The 18,893-nt window shown below is 38.1% G+C and overlaps 2 protein-coding genes across 3 annotated transcripts in view; one reads left to right on the forward strand and one right to left on the reverse strand.

Annotated features, from left to right (window-relative positions):
• Nucleotides 1–18,893, reverse strand: part of LOC127563500 (DBIRD complex subunit ZNF326-like) — a 116,209-nt gene that overhangs the window by 26,100 nt on the left and 71,216 nt on the right. The window contains exons 1-3 of one of the 2 annotated variants that reach the window (XM_052000021.1): nucleotides 13,889–14,100; nucleotides 430–465; nucleotides 225–339 (exon numbers count right to left, since the gene is read on the reverse strand). In XM_052000021.1, coding sequence (XP_051855981.1) covers nucleotides 225–339; nucleotides 430–465; nucleotides 13,889–13,904 — 167 coding nt within the window. In that variant the 5' untranslated portion in view covers nucleotides 13,905–14,100. Of the gene's footprint in view, nucleotides 1–224; nucleotides 340–429; nucleotides 466–13,888; nucleotides 14,101–18,893 lie in introns of those variants that run through there. The other variant, XM_052000023.1, reaches the window with a different exon arrangement.
• On the forward strand, nucleotides 6,752–7,331 carry LOC127563501 (normal mucosa of esophagus-specific gene 1 protein-like). The gene has a single exon (XM_052000024.1). The coding sequence runs from the start codon at nucleotides 6,808–6,810 to the stop codon at nucleotides 7,057–7,059; it is 252 nt and encodes an 83-aa protein (XP_051855984.1). The 5' UTR covers nucleotides 6,752–6,807; the 3' UTR covers nucleotides 7,060–7,331.

The raw sequence follows: 18,893 nt of genomic DNA on the forward strand, positions 1-18,893 counted from the left end.
CATTCCTATTTTTTAGTTATTTAGGATTTCCCAGAAAGAGTATATTGTCCAGTATTTTTTTAATCATTAGATCTTTTAGATCTTATGATAAGTTTTCAATTTAATATGAATTTGTTGATAACAAGAATCAGACATTATATCTAAGGAACACTTAAAAATATTTTATTTTGAATCTCAAATTAAGCTGTTGAATCACTTGGTCAAAAGAATTTCAAGTGATTTACCTGCTACCACCACCACCACCACCACCACGATTGTCCATGTCATAGGACTGATTTAGGTAAGAGTCCATGGATCTTGGACCTCCAAAGGAGCCATGGCCATAGTCACGATCCATCCCTGTAAAAAAGTTAAAAGAAATTAAATTAAGCTTACTTTAAATGAAACTCAAATGAAGAATTTTTAGATAAATAACTTTAAATGTCAAACCTCCGTAAAATCCATGGCCATAATCCCGATCTATTCCTAAAAGAGAAAAATAAAAAGTCAGTACTACCCACTCTAAAGTCAAGAGTTTGTTTCTAGCCCTCTGATGGAAATTCAAGAAGACCAACACAACATGAGATGTCATTTGCATCCAACCCTGGAACTTATTATTCTGCTTATGAATTTCACAAATTCAACAGAAATTTTTAAAAAATCTTTCTAGACTTATAAATCACTCATATTATACAATTAAAGTAATTCCAACAAACTTGTAGAAAGATGACTTACAAGTGTTAAGTGTGCTTATGAATTTTAATTTCAAAAATTAAAAATATATAGCTCAACTCTACATGCTGATAATCAATAAAGAATATTATTTCTTTAATAATAATAATAATAAAGAAAAAACAAATTATACAAAGAAAAATAGTTCCATTAGAATGTCCTAAACAATTTGTCTATCTGTGAAAGTGCTATGCTTTTCTCATTATCTTATGGTATGTTTAAGACAATTCAAATTGTCAGAAAAATCTCCCCTTAGACAAAAATTACAACTTCTAACATCTCTTATCTCTAAATTTGACAGACTCAGAATGAGATTCCTAACAGTGTGGTTATCTTAATAAGATTTCATAAAAGACTGGATCATCAATTCACTTTCTGGTCTTAAAACTCCCTTTAAATTTTTAAATATTGAAGACTCAGAGAATTTCTGTCTATGTAGATTATTTACTCTTAAAATAATTTAAATTTTAAATATCTCATAATTAGTATGAAAATAACAATTTTCATAAATTTCATAATTTTCAAATACATAATTGGAAATCTAACACCCTGAACCCAGGAAGCCCTGAAAAGCTCTCAAGGGCACCAAGAAGTTTGCAGATCACACTTTGGCACAACTAGGTAGCACAGTGGATAAAGCATTACGCTTGACTTAGGAATATCTGAGAGCAAATCCAGTCCCACAAACTTACCACTGTGTGAGCCTGGACAAGTCACTTCAGTATACCTCAGTTTCCTCACTGTAAAAAGGAAACAACAGCATATATCTCCCAGGCTTGTTATGAGGCTCAAATGGGATAGTAAAATACAAAAGAGATTAGTCACTACCTAAAATATTTATAATCCTCCTGACTAGAGAGCAGCACAAACAAGACAAATATATAATGAAAAAATCCTATTATAAATTTTAATTTCTAATTACTCAAAACTGACTGCCAAAAAAAAAAAAAAATTCAACCTTTTTTCCTCTAAAAAAAATTCTGCATTTTGCTTCAAAGAATATTGTTGGACCTAAGTTCAATCACTTGGAGAAGAGAAGAAAGTGTTTTAGAAACAAATAGGAGTGAGACAGACAGACCAACTCAAGTCTACACAGTATCTTCTAGTTCCTCTTTAAAACTCCCTCTATCTGTCCTCAAGGTGCTCTTCCAGAACTGCCATTTAGGACAAAATATTTATTCCTCAGCATATTTTACCCTAATCCTCATCTTTTTTGGTTCAGAAAGTATGATATAATGACTAAAGCAAGTGTCAAACATCATTCTTCTTTTTTAGCTAATATTGAGTCCCTAAGGGGTCAATCAATCCTTAACTACTAGAGAAAACTAAACTCCAAGCAAGTTTCCTCTATTATAGTAACTAATGTACTTCAGGGGTATGGATTGGTCTAAATGATCTCTAAAGTTTCTTCCAGCTCTAATAACCTTTCCTATTAGAGAACAGCACAAATAAGACAAATATGTGGGATTTTTTTAATGGGGAAAAAAAAAGCTATCATAAATTCTAGATTCCAATTATACAAAACTGTCCCTGATTTAAAAAAAAAAAAAATCAACCTTTTTCTCCCTAAAAAAATTCTGCATTTAATTTTATAAAATCCATGGGTAAATTTACTTAGGAAATGTTTCCTAATTCACAATACAAAAAAATTAAATGGCCTTCATCAGCAACACTGACAGGAAAGCAGGAAAGGAGAGAAAAAGGCTAAACATTACATTATGTTAATTTAATTACTTATGCTCTAAGTTTGAGTTATATGTCCACTAAACCATTACTCAAGAAACTAAGCCAATTCAAAGGATCATGGGTTTTACCACAGAAAAAGCCTAGAAATGATTTATCTAGTTTCATGGTGTCAAATTCAAATAAAAACACATCTCTTCTACTTCACATATTGACTTACAAATTACAAATTAAAATCACATTGTAGTGTATTCTTGTTTTGTAAACATTTCCCAAATACATCTTAATCCAGTATAGGCAGCACTCAGGAGTTTGATGGCTCTAAGCTATCATTTCTCATACAAGAACTCTAAAGTCCTGGATAGGTAACCTTTACCTGATTAAACAGAAGAGCAAGGTTTTGAAACCAAATCCGCTGATTTCAAATGTAATTCTGTTTAAAACTATCAAAATACAAAAATACTAAATTCAAAATGAAAAATATCCACTGACTTGTTAATGAGAATCAGAAGTTCTACCTATATTGCAGGGATGCTCACTAAAGACAGACAATGGGAGGCAATCTATTTGGTGCCAGAAGGATAACTACCTACTCAAAAAATAAAAATCTACTCACAGTGACAACAAAACCTGACATTATGCCATTATTTTAATTGTGTCCTTTAGAATTAAACATTGCCTTGTTCTCTTCAGGGTCCTCTTTTAAAAATGTAAATATCTACTTTCTCATCTCTATCAAAATTTCACAAAAATCACCTACCCAGGCATTAAAAGCATCCATGATAAAAGTATAAAATTGAAAAAGGCAATCTTTTGCAAATGAAATTCTATTAACAAATCATATCTTTAAAATAACAAAACTGAATGGAATAGAGAATTACAAAATCCCATTGGTGCTTACGATTTGATGACTATAAAAATGTATTTGATTTAGAATAAGGAAACCCTGCTTCAAAGATTTCAAAGTGTCTCCTATGCACATGTTAAAATCCTACATTACTTAAAAAATGAAATCTAACAAATAAATTTAGTGATATTTGGATAATTTCTATCAAATGACGCATAAAACAAGATGACAAAGATGTCTGCAACTATCATCAAAAATGTCAAAAGCAGAGACCACATGAAAAAAAGATAAAAGAATTTCCAAGGATGATTTCACTATTGTCTCAAATATGGCTAAACTGATTAGGCAAGCCCTCTGATTCAACAAAGCCTCCAAAATTAGATGACAATTTACTATTTAGAGTAATATGGGTATGTAAAGGGTTTTCACACCTTAGCTCACTAACCTTTGCAAAAAGTTTTAAGTATTATTAAGTAAATGTTATTTTGTCCAATAACATTTGGAGAAACATTAGGTAAAGTGATTTGCTTAGGGATCTGTACAATAGTTACCTGGATAGGAGACAGTATTAGAACAAAGGTTTTTCTGACTCCAAGTCCAGTACTTATACAATATATCACACTTCTCAATTTATAAATACCCAGGAAAAACCATATAGATAAAGCAATTGAAAATCTAGGTAAAAATTCTAACTTCAATCAATATGTAATTAAATGAATAAGTCATATAGCTTGGTCATAAAACAAATGGAACAATGAAATGAGCCCAAAACATAACAAGAAAAAAGAACACTCTGTAATGACTTTGAAAATTACACAATGTCTTCAATAATACTGAAACAAAGACACATAAACAATAATATTCCTCCAATAATGCTCTGTGGCTACAATACATGGACTATCAAAGTCTCTCAAAGTGAACTTTAAAGCAATGGAGGGGCATACATTGGACCTGGGGTACAGCAGAAAAGGGACTAACTACCATCTACCCACAACCTGCACAAGCCAAGGCAAGTCACTCAGCTTCTCTGCACTCCAGGTTTTTATTTATTTAAAAAAAAAAGGGGGGGAGGGAACTAGTCTAGAAGAAGAATCCAACTTGCAATCTATGATTCTGCAACACATTACCACTCAAGAACTACACAAGAGAGACATCAAAAAGAATGTCTTCAAAGAGATGTGACCAAAAAATAAATAAATAAAGGGATATGTATCTATACATCAAAAAAACATACAAATATGAACCCAGCATATTTAGCAATGATCCCACAAAGGATATCCAGAAAAACAAGGCAAGTAGCACACATGAAAAAATCATCACAGATAGGTGATAGATCAGATTACACTTGTATTGAAGTAAGTTAAAACAGTGTGCTTATTTGTTGTTAAATATATACATAACACGGTAAGTTAGTGACCTTAGACAAGAAAAAAAAAGATGTAAATGTCAAGTATTTGTAAATGTCAGATGATTTGCCTCCCAAAGACTTCACAATTTTCTGCTTGGTAATTTCTTTCTTTCTCTCTCTCTCTCTCTCTCTCTCTTTCTCTCTCTCTCTCTCTCTCTCAGGAAGTCTGAGGCAATTGGAGTTAAGTGACTTGCCCAGAGTCACACAGGTAGGAAGTTTTAAGTGTCTGAGGTCACATTTGAACTCAGGTCCTGCTGAGTTCAGGGCTGATTCTCTATCCACTGCACCACCTAGCTGCCCCAGTAATCTTTAATAAACAAAATAATCATTTTCTTAAAGTTGCCTAAAACCTAATCACTGCTTTAAAATGCATAATATATACTTTGTGTCTTATGACCCATTCTTCTTCATTGGTTAATCTTCCACTCTCAAACTAGCCATCTGCTCCCGGGCCTTCTCTCCAGTATTCTCTCCCTTGGCAATCTCAAGTAGACAATAAACTTTGAAGCTCCTACCTGTTCCATACTAGGGATACAAAGAGACAGTTTTGCTCTTAAGAAGCTTACACTCTAATGAAGGAATACAACACAAGAAGAGAAGCTAACTTAAAGTATGGTCCATGATGAAGCTCTGTTCAAAGGAGTGCAGGTGGCTAGGGAATGAAGAAATGACTGGCCCAGGAGTCTGCATCAGAAGGGGAGAGGGTACTGAGGGTACTGATAACTGTGAGGACCAAGGCTGGTCCAATCTCACAGGATGATGAGTTTTCTGATGGTGCCATTCCTGAAGCAAGGTAGTTCCCAAAGGAGTGCAGCAGGGTTGACAAGCAAGAGGTGTCTGACATGGGGCCTATCTTTGAAAGGAGCTGCTATAATTCCAAATATCTGCTTCCATGTTTGACTTTTCCCTCAGCTCATGTCTCATTTATATTTGCATTCTGCCATCACCATAAGGTATGCTAGCCCACCACCTCTGTCTAAAAATACTGAACTGGCTCCCCTCCCCCAGCCCCACCCCACCCCGCCCAGAGCCAGTGATAGCTTCCCCCTCCTTCTGCCTCCAGAGCCCCTTACAGAGTGAGCCCCTCCTCCAGGAAAAGGGGACCAGATACTCTCCCTCCACCAGGTCGGTCTCTCAGCCAGACTGTCTGCTGAGCCCTCCCTCAACCCCCATCCCACCACACAGTCCCAGCCCTTCCTGCTGCCAGGGTGCCCAGTGGCCTGAGTCAGCACTTTGCACCAGTGCTGGGAGAGGGGATGTGCTTGTGAGACTAAACCTCTGTGATCCTGAGTGGTTCAAAGGACCCCTCGGCCTCGTTCATAGATTCCTTCACTGGGTGGGTGGCGCAGTGGAGGAGAACTGGGATCACAGCTACAACTTCTCACCAAGGAGCTGAGCCTGAGTCAGGACCCATTTAACCCTGATTCTACCCCCTGGAACCTTGACAAATTGGCAAAAAAAGCTCAGTGAAGATGTTTCTGTAAGAGCCCAGAGAGAGTGCTGATAGACCAGCGGGGGGCTCTGCCTGCACCTACAACCCAAGGACTCTCCCAGGAAGAGCAGAATAAAATGGAGCCCTGAGTTTGGTTGAAAAAATAAAAACAAAAACACTGAATTCATCACCTTCCCTGTAAAGCCAGGCTGATAGTCCTGCCATTCTTCCAGGCATTCCAATTCGTAAGTTCACACTATTCCCTCTCCCTCAGCCCACTCACATCCACCCTGTTACTCTCATACATTCTACCACATTACTATCCCTCAGCCATTACTGCTTTCCACTCACACTGTGACCATCCTAGCTCCAACCCACATCACTGCTCTCTCTTAAACTGTACAAAACCTAACTGCATTCCCTGCCTCCAGTCTCTCCCCTTTCCAGTCCATCTTTCACAAGGCTGTCAGAATAATTTTTCAATACAGATTTTACTACATCATTCCTTATACATATATGCATACATATATTTTTGTCTGTGTCTGTGTGTGTACATTCATATTCTTTAGCTTGTCATTTAACATTGAGTCCAATTTATGTTGAGCCCAGCCTCACTGTTCTTTCACAAACTATCTATTGGCAGATGCTTATTTGGGGGTATCGATGACTGACTTGACCAATAACTAGGCTTCTTTATTTCAGACTGCCATTCCAAAAGTCGCAATCATGAACTTCTTACAATTCCTCATGAAGAAGAAAGAACTTATTCCTTTGATCACATTTATAAGTATTGCTGAAATGGGAGCAGTTTCTATGTCCATGTACTCCTTTTTCAAAAGTGATGTGATTGTTAACAGATGGCAAAATCCAGAACCTTGGGAAAATGTGAATCCTAGCAAGCTTCAAAAGCTTGTCACAATTAACCAAATTTGGGAACCTATTGAAGAGTTGCAGACTGTCAAAAAGTTGACCAAATGAAGAGTTTTCCTTCTAAATCACACTCTGAATCTAGTGGAAACATTTCTGCACAAACTAGACTGCTGAAACCAGTGTGCAGAATTGCTTCTGCTACATTTTTAGGATCTCCCTACATTTATGGGCTGTACATAGGAAATTCCATTTTGCCCCAGAAGTGGCAAGCTTGGCAATATCTGTAGTCGGTCCAAAAAAATCCTCATATTTGCTGTCTTGTAAAGGTGAATTTTATATCATGTATGTAGCTCATTAAAAGTATTTATGAAAAAAAAAAACTATCTATTACTGCCACAATGGGTGACAAGCCACTGTGTGAATTTACCTCATGCTCTCCCATTCCTATGCAGTCAGTCTTTAATGTCTGGAATGAGCCCCTTCCAAATCTTAACATATATGCGGAAATCCTCTTCCTTCAAAGTCCAGATGAGAAATCATTTTCTCCTTGAAGCTTGCCTTGATTCCTCACACCACATTAAAAATAATTTCTCTACCTTAAACATTGTTAAAAAATACTTTGTCTGAATGTCTCCCTTAATCCTTATCACATTTTATCCTGATTTACATCAATTTGTCAATATGTTTGATCCTTTTATTAGAAATTTTTCATCTTTTGAGTCCAATAAACTAACAGTTCCCTAAGAGTAGGGGTTTTGCTAATGGATAATTTTGATTATATTAAATTAATTCTTATTTTATTAAATATTAAATTTTGATTATATTAAATAAATAAAAATATTTTTAAAATTAGAAACAGAAAACTGGGGGAGGAAATTGTCCATCCAAGGTTTCTGATAAAGGCCTCATTTTTAAAATATATAGAGAAATGACTCAAATTTAGAAGAATGCAAGCCATTGGGGCAGCTAGGTGGCACAGTGGATAGAGCACCAGTCTTGAAATCAGGAGGACCTGAGTTCAAATCTGACCTCAGACATTTAATACTTCCTAGCTTGTGACCTTAGGCAAGTCACTTAACTCCAATTGCCTCAGCACAAAAAAAAAAAAAAAAGAAAAGAAAAGGCATGTGCTGCAGTCTGGCAACTGCTAAAAGTGGACATGGGTGCCTAGGAAAAATCTGGGGGACAACCTTGGCACGGCTTACATAGAATCCTCCTGACTCTATTTCCCCACTGTAGTATTTTCTACTACGAAAAGAAAAATTCCCACCTGATTAATTCTGAGTTTTGTTTTTAACACTCTACAACTACATGATTCATTGTCAGATGTGACTCATGCCTGGAATTAAACAGAGCATGTAGTTTTTCTCTCTGATACATAATACTATTATAACTATGTCCCTTTATTTTCTTTTATAACAATTTTCTATAATTGAGGTTTTGTTAAGTATAATATTAAATCTGTTAAATAGACTGACACTGAAACATCTTACAATTTTAACCTGTATTTGTGATCAAATTATAACATAAGGAAGATATCCTTCTAAGGAAAGAATGATTATAAAAGGAAATAAGATAAAGGTGTAATGTGAAAATTTTTAAAAATAAATGAAATGGTAAATTTTGAGAAAGTTAAAAGGATTAGAATGTTTTTCTAAGTGCTATATGTGTGTGTGTGTATACATATGTGTGTGTGTGTATTATTGGCTTCCAAATTTCTCTGTCATGGAAATTTAGGTTTTGAATAGGTTTTAAGTTCTCAAAACTGAATTAAAGATTTTATACATAAATTGTATTGATAATGGTAAAGTAAAATTATTTTAAAGTATGTGAATGATAATTTTAAAGGACGAGAGAGTTCATTTTATAGTTAGACCTTCATAATTTGTTAAGAGATTCTAAGATTAGATACAGAATTTAGATAAGGATAGAAACAATAAATGGTATATGATGAACATTTCCCCCCCCAAGGCAACTGGGGTTAAGTGACTTGCCCAGGATTATACAGCTAGGAAGTGTCTAAGACCAGATTTGAACTCAGGTCTTCTGACTTCAGGGCTGGTGCTACCTAGCTACCAAAAAATGGTATATGAACTGAAATTCTCTGAAGTTTCAAAATTGGAGAACCAAATTTAAATATGACTAGCTTATTTAGGAACCTCTAGATTTGTAATACCAGAGAAGCAGAGCTACTTTTGGCTCCATTCTGAGCATAAAGCCTATTGTCCAAGAAATGATTATCAAGGAACTAGATGCCTATGTGGATATCTGGGCTTGAAAATGTGCTGATTATCCTAAAGAGATTTTAAAGAAAGGAAAAGGACCTGTATACTCAAGAATTTTGTGGCAGCCCTCTTTGTAGTGGACAGAAACTGGAAACTGAGTAGATGCCCATCAATTGGAGAATGGCTGAATAAATTATGGCATATGAATATTATGGAATATTATTGTTCAGTAAGAAATGACCAGCAGGATGATTTCAGAAAGTCCTGGAGAGACTTACATGAACTGATGCTGAACAAAATGAGCAGGACCAGGAGATCACTATATACTTCAACAACAATACTATATGATGATCAATTCTGATGGACCTGGCCATCTTCAGCAATGAGATGAACCAAATCAGTTCCAATGAAGCAGTAATGAACTGAATCAGCTACACCCAGCGAAAGAACTTTGGGAGATGACTAAGAACCATTACATTGAATTCCCAATCCCTATATTTTTGCTTGCCTGCATTTTTGATTTCCTTCACAGGCTAATTGTACAATATTTCAGAGTCCGATGCTTTCTGTACAGCAAAATAATGGTTTGGTCATGTATACTTATTTTGCATTTAATTTATACTTTAATATATTTAACATGTATTGGTCATCCTGCCATCGAGGGAAGGGGGTGAGGGGAAGAAGAGGAAAAATCGGAACAAAAGGTTTGGCAATTGTCAATACTGAATTGCCCATGCATATAATGTGTAAATAAAAAGCTATTAAATAAAATATAAAATAAAATAAAATAAAATAAAATAATGGATATTTAGAATGGCTCGTTAAAATACAAGGAAACTTGATTTTAATCATGTTTAAATTTTCTTGGTTACCTTGGTACATGGTAAATCTTCCTTTTCAGAACTAGTCTACTATAAGATCTTTAAGGAATTTAATCTGTATCTGACTTAATTATGAAATTATGGTAATAGTGAGAAAATTTTTATTGTATTGTTTTAACCTAGCCCTGTGTGGTTGGGAAAATGGATCATCTATCTCTATGTATCATTTAGAAACTCTTAACTAAGAATCTAGGTTACAATGACCAGAAATTCAGATTCAAAGATTGTTGCAAGGAATTTTCACTAATGGTAAGGATCCTTATGGCCTTCTACCAGATTTTTCTGATTATTCCCACAGTGCCAAACTTGTGGGTATGGACTGCTGGATCATCTGAAGGAAGTAGAAAGCAGAACTCTCCAGGGACCTCAAGTTTTGTCTAATATGGACCACAAAAACAGCCTACATCCACATGAGACAGCTGTCCCAAGATTCCAGACAAGGGCTAAGTATACTGTCCTAGTTATTTTTTTCCCTTCTTCCTTTTTATTTCAAGTATATACTGGTATTTTCTCCTCCTATTTCCTTGGCTCGCAAGGAAACAGTGGCCAGCAATGACACTTCCTCAATAATACCTGGGACAAACTATTCTCAAGGAACTGACCTCCAGGGATAAAAATGCTCATGCTGGCCTAAATTAACTTCTTGTGGCATCTTGGCTTACACTTGCCTCTCTTTTATTGGGCAAAAGGATGAAGTATATTCTCTGAACTTGGACAACCCTGGACAAATACCCATGTTCCAATCATGAAGCCCTGGAATGAATCAAATTTTTCTTGTTGCTGTTATCCCTGCTACAACTTAGTGAAGGAGGGAGCCAGCATTTCCTTTTCTGTGAAATTAAACTTCTATTTGAGTCCTAAATCTTCTGTCTCTAGCCAGCTCAATTCAACTGAGGTCATCCACAGGTTAGAGGCCAGTTAGAGACAATTAACAATGCCAAGACATGTGGATATATTTAATATTAAAGATTCTCCTTGGAAAAATTAAAATCTACAAGTCAAGTTTCACCACAAAAAGTTCTCAAAAACCAAAACCTTTCCAAATCCAGATATACATTTACTTAAAAAGTAATCAACATAATAAAATTCCAATACAACAAATGAACAGAGTTGATTCTCTGCAGTTCAGCCCTTTGTTGACTTCTACATCAGTAAATGATGTTCCACAGCAAAGAAGACACATCAATAGAAAACCCTCAATTCTTCTGAGTTAGAAAATAGAAATGAGATGTGAAGTTTAAATTTATTAAGACAATTAAACAAATACTTGTGTGTAAGACACAATGTTATCAAGCAATGAAAATGTTTAGGCTTTAAAGGGTTACTCTCCAATAGTTTTTGCTTTAGAGAATTCTTCTGAATGACAATGGGGAAAAGAATAGAAGGGGAAAGAGAAGACTCAAATAACAAATGTAGAGGAACTAACTGAACAAGGTATTTGAGGTTAATTAAAAATCATTCTAGAATAGGGGTTCTTCACCTGAGGGATCTGTGAATATATTTTTATTTTATATTTTAATAACATTATTTAAACACAATCAGTTTTCTTGGTAATTCTATGTATTTTATCTTATGCATTTAAAAACAATTATTCTGAGAAGAGGTCCTGAAACTTCAACAAATTGCCATAAGAGTCCATGATATATAAAAGAACCCTGCCTTAAGCACAAAGTGAGTATAATAAGACATAGCACTAGGTGTGGAAGTAAAGAAGATCTGCATTCAAAACTCACTTCAGGTAACGGAAGAATTTAGGCCCAAACAAGATCTAGAGAGCATAATAAAATGTAAAAGATAATTTTGATTATATAAAATTTAAAAATTTTTACATACACAAAACCAATGCAACCAAAATTAAAAGGAAAGCAGAAACCTGAAGGAAAATTTTGCAACAAGTATCTCTAATAAAGGCCTCATTTCTCAAATTTATATAGAATTGAGTCAGATTTATAAGAATACAATGTCTAATTTTAACAAAAGAATAATCAAATATTGCATTCTCCCCCATCAAAAAAATTCTACTTTTGACTTAATTGCTTAATAGATATGTGGAATACTAGATTCACTTTTATATGGATCATTTAATGAGTTGACAGAGGGCTAGCCTTGGAGTTAAAAAGACTTCCCTCTGACACATATGATCTATATCATCATGGAAAACAAGTTGCAGAGTGAACAAGAGTTACCACACAATGAGTTTCCTTAACTAAAGAAACCTCCTGTCTTGCCTCTGAAATACTCAAAACAAAAAAAAACAATTTATGTGAGTCCCTAGTTTAATTTCTCCTTTCCAAATGGAAAAAAAAAAAAAAATCAGCACTTCCCCTGAGACAACAAAGACAGTCAATAACAAAGGAAAGACCTATATGCAAATCTGTTCTTATTTTAATAGAATCTCCTTTAGTAATACTGGAGCATGTATGTGCTCCTAATTTTGTGCACATACACACAAAATGCTTTGAAGCAGCTAATGCTCATTGGGCATACCAAATGTGATGCAAGTAATCCAGTAGTCAATGATATTTGCTTTGACAATGCATTACTGCTTTTTCCTGCTCCAGCAGTGGTAGATTTTTATTATATTAATCATATTAGTGTATTATAAATTCTTTGAGGGCAGGGATTCTCTAATACAAATTTGTAATCCCACATAAGGCTGATTCTAAAGTTGATCAATGCAGAGCAATGTTAATAATACTATACTAGCACTCACTACTGACCTCCAAAGCAGGCTTTATCATAATTATCACCGGGAGAAAACTAAGGGATGCTGCCCGTTAGCAATAAGCCTGTTACCATACTCTTTGTGTCTTTTGGACTGTTACTGGAACTTGTATAATAAAGGACCTTCTCAAAACCCACAGTGAAAATTAGCGGAAAGCTCACCCCAAAGCAGGCGATCCTTGCCCGTTTAAGCAATTAGCCTTCCTAAACTCCAACACCAATACCAAGATCCAATGCACGACCTCCCAAGCTGCAAATCGTTCACCAGATCGATCCTGAAGGGCTTGCGCTGAGGTTTCCGGGCAGGGGCAGAGGCAGCCTCCCTCTCCCACTCCTCCCCACCCCCCGGTCACCTCCCGAGTTACCTGATCGCTCTAAGGTTAAGTTGGGATGTGCTCAGGTGGGGGGAAGAAGGGGCTCGCGCCTGGAGGGGCAGGGGCCTTTTAGGCTGGAGATCAGCACGACCCAGCCCACAAAAGGAGCGTCATCAAAGACTAAGGATGGACTTTTGGGCCCCTACTAGCAAGAAATCTGGGAGAACCCTGAAGGCGGGGTGAGGAGAGTGGGGGGGAGGGGCTGTACCGGGTGGGCGACCAGCTCCAAGATTGAATCCCGGAACGCTCTTCACGAATTGAAGATAGTGGACCGGGCAAGAAAGCGGGAGGGGGCGCTGGATCTTTGTGCCCATCTTTGTGCCCCCCAGCAGTCCCGGACTTAGGGCCGGCCACATCTTTTGAAGGGACTCTGGGGGAGTCTCTGGGTTTCAGGGAGTGCACTGAAGGGCACGGTTCGGGGAGAAAGGTCCGTCCCCGAGTCTGGGGCCCAAGGAAGGGCCCCCCTGCGCACCCGAGGGATCGGACGCCCCTCGGAAAACAAAGCATCAGCAGGACCGGGGCGGGTTCGGGGCGGGCCCGGGGAGCTCTCACTGGCTCCTAAGCATCTTTCTCCCTATTCCCTCCCCAGGACAGGCCGAGGCCTAGGCGCGAAGCGGGCCCGGGGCGCCAGGCTAAGCCCCCCAAGCAGCCCCGGCCATCTTGAGACGGCTCCACCACAGAGACTCCCGAGTGGACTCCCGGGTGTCGGGGTGGAGGGCTGCCGCGGGCTCACCTTCATCGTAGTCCATGGCAAGCGGGCGGGTGCCTCGGGCCAGGGGACCCCAAGCGGCGGATCTCGCTCCGGCTCCAGCGGCTGAAGTACTGAAAAAGATGCTCTCACCTCCGGCGCCTCCCGCGACAATGAGGCTGGCGGGAGGGGGCGGGAGCCTGGAGGGGCCCGGAAAAGGTCACCGAGAAGGCGCGGCCCGTGATTGGCCGAGGTGCGCATGGATGGGGCAGAGCCTGAGAGGGAGGAGACGAGGGGAAGTCGGTGTTCACGTCACTCCAGGGCTCTCCTTGGCCCCGTGCCCCCTCCCCCACAACAGGTTGGGGCGGGGCAGCTGAGGAGAGGAAGCGAGTCCTGGAGCTAGAGGGGTGGGCAAGGAGCCGGCGCTGGGGTGCCTGGGAAGGGCGGGAGGTGCTCCCCGCTTTGTCCCAATGCAATAAAGCAGGGCCTTAGGAAAGGGTCCTCCAGGCTCCTGTTTGGGGTTCGGGGGGGAAAGAGTGCTAGACTGAGGGAAGTCTTCTGCCCCTTACTCACTGGCTCTCTGCGCCCCACTCCTTTTGTCAAATGGGAACAAGACCTGGAGCGCCTACTTGGAAGGGTCGTCGGGAGGGTCCTAGGAGATAGCGGATGAAAAACGCTTCGTCACTTTATGTAGCGGCCAAGAACTAGAGCGCTGGGCTCGGCCTCGGCGAGACCGGGATTCAGATCCCTCTCCGACCTTCTGAGATCCTCTGGTTCTAACAGTTCTAGGGAACTCAAATCGCGGCGGTGGTTGTGGGTCTGCCACGGGAAAGGGCGTTTGCACATCGGGGCTGGTGAAACACGCACACAGGAGTGGGTATATACATGTAATGGATGAAATCAGTTTATAGATACATATGTATGTGTATGTGTGAATATGTGTATATAGGTATACACTTTCATATGTATACATATATGTGTGTGTATGTATATATATTACATGTAATCATCTCAAACATTTTTAAAGTGCCTAGCTTGTGCCAGGCACTGTGCTAAACAACTTGTAATCAGTTTGATTTTTAGGTTGACCATTTGGTCCACTGCCTTTTAAGTTGGTTGAAAGAGTTTGTTGTGACCATCAAGTTATCTTGCCAAAAATGTTTTATTCTTCATATTCAATACTTCAGATTGTGCTCAAAGGACAACTTGCCTGTTATTCCAATTAATTTTTAATTCCCTGCTTAGTATTCCAGTCCCTTATGATGAAGATAACTTTTTTGGTGTTATTTCTAGAAGATGTAGTCTTCACATAACTAATTATAGATGTTTTTTGGAACTCCCTCGCTTTCTCCATAATCTACTGCTTTCAGTGACCAAACTGCGTGGGACAAGTCCTCAGATAGGAAAGTACCAGATCATTTTACATGTCTCCTGAAGAATCTATATTCCGGTCAAAAACCAACAGTTAAAACTGAAGATAGAACAAAAGATTGGAAAAGTACAAGGGTTTATATTTTCACATTATTTATTTAACTTGTATGCAGAATACATCATGCAAAATTCCAGGCTGTATATGAGATATGTATACAATAACACTCTTCTGGCAGAAAGTGAAGAGAAATTGGGAAGCTTCTTCGTAAGGGAGGAGACTATACAAAGCTTGTCTTGAAGCTTAACATCCAAAAAAAATATCTTGGCAACTGGTCTCATCACTTCCCAATAATAAAAGGCAAAGAAATGGAAGCAGAGTCAGTTTTTATATTCTTGGGCTCAAAGATCAGTACCAACAATTGCAGCCATAAAATTAAAAGATGTTCCTTGGAAGGAAAGCACAGCAAATCTGAACAACATACTTAAAAAACAGATATCACCTGCTAAGAAAGGTCCACATAGTTAAAACTATGGTTTTTCTAGTAGCAATGGCTGATTGTGAAAGTTGGACTGTAAGAAAAGCTGAGCACTGTACAGCAACACATTCAAATTTTGCTTTTGAAGAAGACTTTTGAGAGTCCCTTGGACCTCAAAGAGGTCAAAGCAGTCAATACTCTGGCTATTCACTGGAAGATCAAATACTGGAGTTGAAGTTTAAATTCTTTGGGCACATGCTGAAAATGTGGGATTAATTGTAAAAGACCCTGATGTTGGAAAAAGATTGAAGGTAAAAGGAAAAGGGATAGGGCAGAGGATAAGAGGGACAGATAGTATCACAGAAACAACAAACATAAACTTGAGACAGACTTTAGGACATAATAGAGGATAAAAAGACCTGACATGCTATGATCATGGGATCACAAAGTCAGATATGATGACTGATTTGAAGGACAGTAAATGTGCTAAGCACTGAGAATTTAGAAAGGTTCAAAAGACAGTCCCTGCTCTTGAAGAACTTAACACCAAGCAAACACAAACAAAGCAAGGGATACATCGTATCTTGATAGTAAATTATAACTAGAATAGACCTGAAAGCAGTTGTCCACAGACTTTTATCATAAGATGATTCCTTTGTAAATGTTTTACATGGATAGTAACTATATTATAGTGTGTTTGAGAAAATACATGACAAAAGATTACCATGAATTTACTACACTGAACTTATCACTCACATTTGCTAACATTTGAAAAATAATAATACATTTAAATCAAAAACATTCTGTCCATGTGTAATGTAGGTTGAATTATTACCCCAGGAGAGCTCCCAGAGAGGGATCCCAGAGGTTAATTTACCCTCTGTTACATATGTTCCTGATACATTTTACTGAATTATTTATTTAGATAGTCTCCTTAAAGTATCTCCATTGTCTCCTACCCCTCAAGATGACTCCTTACAGGTCATTTGGGTCTGTCCTTTCCTTTTTGAAAATGAGAAGTGATTAAGGTCACATAGCTAGTTATTAAAAAGTCTGGAAATTAAAGTAGGGTCTCCAAACTCCTATTCTAATAATTTCCCCAATACTGCAGGCTACCCTTCTATGTCTTCTTTTCAAGGGCAGAAAATGTCTTACTTCAGACCTAAGCCATTTTTAAAATGTATTTAACATCAGTTTAAAAAGTGTTAAGGCAACTGGGAAACAATTTGTGACTATTTACTTTTCAATAAATGCATCTCTGGATAAAATGTTATAATTTTCCCCTCTTTGCCTATTCAATTTCTGTGTATATTCTTCTTTAAAAGAAATCCATAATTGTGTTTCCCCCTTCAAGTTTTCCCAATTTCCTTATTAGTTTTTGTTTTGCATTTGTATTGGCCCTCTGCCTATTGTCTGAAAGCCAATTTTACCATTCCTATCAGAGTTCTTCTGAATAATGTGTGTGTGGAGAAGTGGGGTATTAAGGATTCTCTATCCTCTCTGCCTGAAGAAGGTTCCATAAGCCCCTACCAATGATATTTCCCGATTTTTTAAGGGCTAGTAATAACAACCCAGTTCCAACTATTAGAAAGGGATATTGACTTCAATAATACAGAAATGACAAATGTATAAACATTTCTCTCAATACCTGGTAACACATTTCCCCCCTCCTACATCACTTTGGTGTCTGGGGAGGACAGGAGTTTCCAACTCAAAGTTAACTAAATTCCTACGTAGTCAAGTCCCATGGCGTCTAAGGCTAAAGACCCAACAGACTGACATCCTAGACCCAAGCTCTTCAGGGCTTTCTCCTGTGCTTGCTGCAGTACCTAATCTAGGTTCCTGGATTCCCAGGTCCCTATGGTTTAAGCTTACAGGTCAGGGACTCTGCTTTTTATCCTAAAAGTGGAAAAAACAAATGAAATACAACGGGAGCAAAATCCTCAGCCCCTTTCTTGAATTCACTGGCTCTAAATTGGAGGTCGTCAAATTTGCTGTGAGGGAAGGAATCCTTCATACTTATTGAATGTGAATTTAGGAAACAGGCCAGAAGTTTTAAAGTTTTAAAGTCATAGACACTTATAGCTACATAGCCAGTGGAAAAATGCTGCTCCCAATATGAAGTCAGATTGATGAAAAATGTCCACATCCTCACCAATCCCCTCTCCCAAAATCAAGTCCTCATACTTCACATGGGTAGCATCATCGTAGATGATCTGAGCATGTGCTAAACCCTGGTCAAATGTGATCTATTGAGAGAAAGATCCTTTATACCATTGGCTGGCACATGCTATCAAACAGACAATCCAATCAAAGAATTTCCATCACTTCAGAGTAAAATATTGGCATTATGCAGTACGTAGAAATCTACTAGAAATGCCTGCCCAAATCGGTCAAATAACACCTGCACAGGGCCTACAAAGACTAAAAAAGGAAACATATCATATCATTTTTAGGGTAATTCATTTTCTCTAATTTCTGTCCTCAGTACCTATAAATTTAAACACTCAGTAGATAATGTTTGGCAGTTAATTGTAGATGGATTAAAATGAAAATGAAAATATGGCACATTGTCCTTTACTGTAGAGGGCCAGAACTCTGGAGAAGTATACTTGAAACAAGGATACTTACAACAAGGTGTTACTGCTGAGATGATGGTCCTCTAGTTTACATATACTTTGTACTTAGCATGGTGATATAATAGTTCTATAATTGGCATATACTCATACACTGTAATGATGTAATTGTAATAGAGTATTTAAGGGCTGAGAGAACTGGGGACAAAGTCAGACTCATACTAAGACTGGTTGAGACTGGCAGACTGGCAGACTGCTGGAAAAAGACAGTCAGACTGGGACAGACTGAGACTGGAACAGACTGTGACAAACATAGACTCTGAAGGAGACAATAAAGACTTTGGACTCTATTCCTGTCCATCCTCATGGTAACTATCCTGCTGAAACCAAGGCCTGTCCAGAGGACCCCCCAGAGAGCTAGCCAGGACAGTAGACTTTATCCTAGTGAATCAAAGATAGTCATTGCTAATTATCTCTCTAGGGCCCATTCTCTCAGCCCAGGATGTTTTGTGAAGAGGGAGGATTATCCTTGCCTGACCTCTCAAAGGAATGAGTTTTCACTCCTGAGAAGTAAAGGATTCACCAATACATTCATCCCAAACTTTGGATGTTGCTGGTTATACCATC

Source organism: Antechinus flavipes, chromosome 4, assembly GCF_016432865.1.
Source record: "Antechinus flavipes isolate AdamAnt ecotype Samford, QLD, Australia chromosome 4, AdamAnt_v2, whole genome shotgun sequence".
Classification (NCBI taxonomy): domain Eukaryota; kingdom Metazoa; phylum Chordata; class Mammalia; order Dasyuromorphia; family Dasyuridae; genus Antechinus; species Antechinus flavipes.

What these genes read in the sequence shown, in the direction of transcription:
- LOC127563501 (XM_052000024.1), top strand. Translation starts at nt 6,808, where the DNA reads ATGAACTTCTTACAATTCCTCATGAAGAAGAAAGAACTTATTCCTTTG.